General features: G+C 44.9%; 1 protein-coding gene across 1 annotated transcript; it reads left to right on the forward strand.

Annotated features, from left to right (window-relative positions):
* Positions 1–1,179: 1,179 nt before the first annotated feature.
* LOC125555534 (uncharacterized) lies at positions 1,180–2,382 on the forward strand. Its single transcript, XM_048718449.2, has 2 exons — positions 1,180–1,288; positions 1,431–2,382. Exon 2 carries the CDS (start codon positions 1,501–1,503, stop codon positions 2,140–2,142), a length of 642 nt encoding a protein of 213 aa, XP_048574406.2. The 5' UTR covers positions 1,180–1,288; positions 1,431–1,500; the 3' UTR covers positions 2,143–2,382.
* The last annotated feature ends 1,918 nt before the right edge of the window (positions 2,383–4,300 follow it).

Consider the following 4,300-nt stretch of genomic DNA (forward strand, 5'->3'; position numbering starts at 1 on the left):
CGGTGGCTCATCATATGTAAGCAACCATACGACGATCTCACTCATGGCAGTTACGATGACTGGGCAATCGAAACTACGGGTAAGTTATGCCAGTGCGGAGCGCGTATACTCGAGCAGGAATGCCAGTGGTGTGAAGCACTGAAGCTCACACACACACAAATGCGTACATGCATGGCAGAAAAAGGCCATAGCTGCTGCACAGTGTAATTTGGTACAACTATGGCAATTTCTGCAGTGTACACACACTCACACCGGCCGTTCCATCTGAGTAGCAGCGCACGCATGTAATGTAGCCCTCCTGCTTTTTGCACTAGCAGTGCTAGCTAGCTGTCCACCCAGCGCCGTTCCATTTGCGGCAAGTAGCTTCCCCCATCACCCATATCCACTCTGACGACTAGCTAGTGTGGTTCGATCCAACATTATGATCACGGTCTACGGATGCACTATATGTTTGTATGTTACCACACCACCTTCCCAGTTTGCAAGCTCAGACATGAAGGTGGCGTTAGTTCCTAGTTTAATTTTCTCGCCAAAGATATATGTGAGTGGCACTAGTTCGCTAATTAATTTCAAGAAGAAAGACCAAGAGAAATAAGGATTTGGGACGGGAGGCGCTTCCCTTCCCTAGCTGGTCGATTTTCAACTAGCGCATGTGATTTCCAGTACCATACCAATGCATGCACCACTCTTAACGATGGGGTGGGGGTGGCTCATCAATCATATTGATCAGCTAGCTTCTACAACATTTTGGCTGAATCATTTGATTCTTTCTAATATCCTTTTTTTGCATGATTTGATGACGTCAAATAATGCAACCTTAACTTTGAGTTAATTAGCTTACTTATATTTATCTTTGTTGAGAAAATGGGTGGTGGTGCTCGAAAGGTCTAGATGGTCATTTTGCCATCGTTATCTAATTGAAAAGCGTGTCAAAAGAATATGAGCCACACTACCTAGTTCAAAAACTAGTGCGCGGCTAAAATGAGCTAGATGGGTTTTCACTGCCATGTGTATACAATTTCACCCACATCGCATTAATTTTTTTTATCAAGGATAAAATGAGGTAGTAGCAAAGAAATGACGCTTTGCCAAAGATGGCATGCGCGCTTGGCTGGGTGCAATGCAGCACATAGGCAGCTTCCTGTGCCCGTCATATCGTCACTTCCACTCTCTCTCTCTCCTCTCCTCTCTCTCTCCCATCGGATCCAAGGATAAATTAAAGCTCCGTCTGCGACCAAGACTATACTCCAGAAAGAAGCACAGCAAGGCAAGGCATCCGAGCAGTACGGTGAGTAGTCCACTAGGCAGAGGCACTAGCTCGTCGGATCTACTCACCAGAATCTTCTCACCAGTTGAAATTAGGCCAACCAACTAACCGTCTTCTTCTCTCAATCTTCTCACGGAAATCTTTCTTCTTGTTTCTTTTGCAGACATGAAACTGAACAAGCAACTAAACCGATCGTTGCTAGCAGCTTGGAGTTGGATCCTTCCACCATCACCATGGACGGCAACAACCAGATCCATGATCCGCTGCTTGCGACCGTGCCCAAGGAGGAGACCATCCCGGCTGCCGTCCGGCGGGCCAGTGGATGGGCGCTCTTCACTGCCTGCGGCACCCTCCTCTCGTTCGCCGCGGGCCACGCGGCCGCCTACGCAGTCGGCCAGTACCAAGTCTGCTCCACCCAGGTCGGACTACGTAACTACACCCGCTTGGCTGGTTTCTGGACAATCCAAACTTTCCATCGATGGATCCATCCATCATATTCAAGATGGTTCAGTGTGGTGTTCGTCTGGATGCACACGCCGTTCGTCCTGCGGTGCGTCCTGTGGACCGACGCGCAGGCCGCCGACGACAGCGCCCTCTGGTTCGGGATGCTGTGCTGCGCCCTACTCCAGGCGGCTGCCGCGGCGCTGGCGCTTCACCTCCCGTGCCGCCGCCGCTGGGTCCGCCGCGCCCTCGCCTTCTTCGCACTCGTCGTCACCTTCGTCGGCCAGTGCATGTACGCCGCCGCCGTCCGCCTCCTCCTCGCCGTCGACCCAGGATACATCATCGCCAGGATCTTCTGCACGGCGAACATCGTCATCTTCGCGGGGGGCGACCTCATCTGCTTCCTGGGCCTCCTCCTGGGAGGTGACAACTGATGAGCAGGGCGTAGGCAGCCGATCGATCAGTTCGCGCGTTCATGAGGTACGGATGAAGTCATGACTACCTAGCTTGTTCTAAGGAATAAGAAAGTAGAGTATGCATTATGCTATGACCATTGATGGAGTGCGGTATGTCTGAATTTATTAGTGTTAGTTGGATGGATTGACTATACTCCGACGTCTTTGATGTATATATTGGACCTTTTCATTTCCCTGCAGTATGATTATCAGACTTCAGACATGAGTTATATGTTCCAGCTTCGGTACAATTGTTACTGTTGTTTAATTATATATATCTATGCATCCCTCGCTCCTGTTTGTTTGTGGTGTGGAGTGAGCCATTGTTTTTCATTGAATTCCAGCATGTATGAATAATGTATTTCGCCGGGGTTCAGCCGTGACCTGTGAGTTTGGTCAGGCCGGATTTTTGGATGCAAGAGTGACCTGACCACACTCTTGATCGGCTGGGCTGGGGGTGGCCACATGCAATTGAGAGCGACACGGTTGGTGACATAGATTCAGGTGTAGGTCTGAAACGCCGGGATTTGTACTATTGTACTAACTAAAACAGTGGCCCTTGCAAATGCCAGGGCACCTAGCAAGTACATCAAACCCTCTAGAAAATCTTTTGAGATTCCAAATCATTTTAGACTTATTTCTTAAGACAAATATTGTTTTGGGTTGGTCTTCCAGTTATTACAACAGATAATATTAATTTTATCGGTGAACTCTTAATACTCTGTGCATTTGCTCCCTCTTGTGGCGATTTGTGACATAGACTCGAGTGTAGTAGCTAGCTATCTTGGGTGGACTCCTGGACTTTTGTCATGATGCGTTTGGGGTTTGTATTATTCGTACTAACTAGAACATTGGCCCTCGCAAATGTGAGCGCACCGCCTTTATTGTTCTGATGAAAATGTTGGACAAAAGAATAAAGTTTTTGATATCCGATTGCCATTGCTAAATTGAATATTATAAGAAAGAAAAGTATTAACGGCCATTTTGGTGCAAGTTCAAAATAGTGGATTGGAAAGTACAATAATGTTTTAAAAAAACTGGTTCAACAAATGTCAAAGCACAATAATTACTCCATTCGTTCCAAAATATATTGGTTATTAGATTTTTGCAAATTCAAACTTTGTACACTTTGAACAAGTTTATAGAAAAGAATTGTCAACATCTGCAATATCAATTCATTACTTTTAGTTCAAGAAATATATTTGCATATGGTATACATTCCATATTGTATATATTGGTTAAACTTTATGAAGCATGACTTTCGAGAAAACCAATGGCCACTATATTATGGAACTGAGTAAGTGCAATTATAATTTTGAAAATTGCATCATAAGTCCTAAAACTATTGGAGGTGTGTCAGTCCAGTCCTATTAATTACTTCAAAACTGCAATTTTGGGTCCCAAAACTATGTAAGTTTGTTCATCTCAGGTCCGAAGCTTGCATGGCCAGTATCTATGGTGCATTTTTTTTCAAATGAGCCATTTATATGTGTTTACTTCCCCAAAAGTGGTCCATACGCTTTCACGTCACAGCGTGTATTGCAACCTGCACACCTGCTGAAGGAAACATGCCCTAGAGGCAATAATAAAGTTATTATTTAGTTCAGTATATCATGATAAATGTTTATTATTCATGCTAGAATTGTATTAACCGGAAACATAATACATGTGTGAATACATAGACAAACAGAGTGTCACTAGTATGCCTCTACTTGACTAGCTCGTTGATCAAAGATGGTTATGTTTCCTAACCATAGACATGAGTTGTCATTTGATTAACGAGATCACATCATTACGAGAATGATGTGATTGACTTGACCCATTCCGTTAGCTTAGCACTTGATCGTTTAGTTTGTTGCTATTGCTTTCTTCATGACTTATACATGTTCCTATGACTATGAGATTATGCAACTCCCGTCTACCGAAGGAACACTTTGTGTGCTACCAAACGTCATAGCGTAACTTGGTGATTATAAAGGTGATCTACAGGTGTCTCCGAAGGTACTTGTTGGGTTGGCGTATTTCGAGATTAGGATTTGTCACTCCGATTGTCGGAGAGGTATCTCTGGGCCCTCTCGGTAATGCACATCACTTAAGCCATGCAAGCATTGCAACTAATGAGTTAGTTGCGGGATAA

Source organism: Triticum urartu, chromosome 5A (genome assembly GCF_056163025.1).
Source record: "Triticum urartu cultivar PI428250 chromosome 5A, HENAU_Tu73, whole genome shotgun sequence".
Taxonomy (NCBI): Eukaryota; Viridiplantae; Streptophyta; class Magnoliopsida; order Poales; family Poaceae; genus Triticum; species Triticum urartu.

What these genes read in the sequence shown, in the direction of transcription:
- LOC125555534 (XM_048718449.2), top strand. Translation starts at nt 1,501, where the DNA reads ATGGACGGCAACAACCAGATCCATGATCCGCTGCTTGCGACCGTGCCC.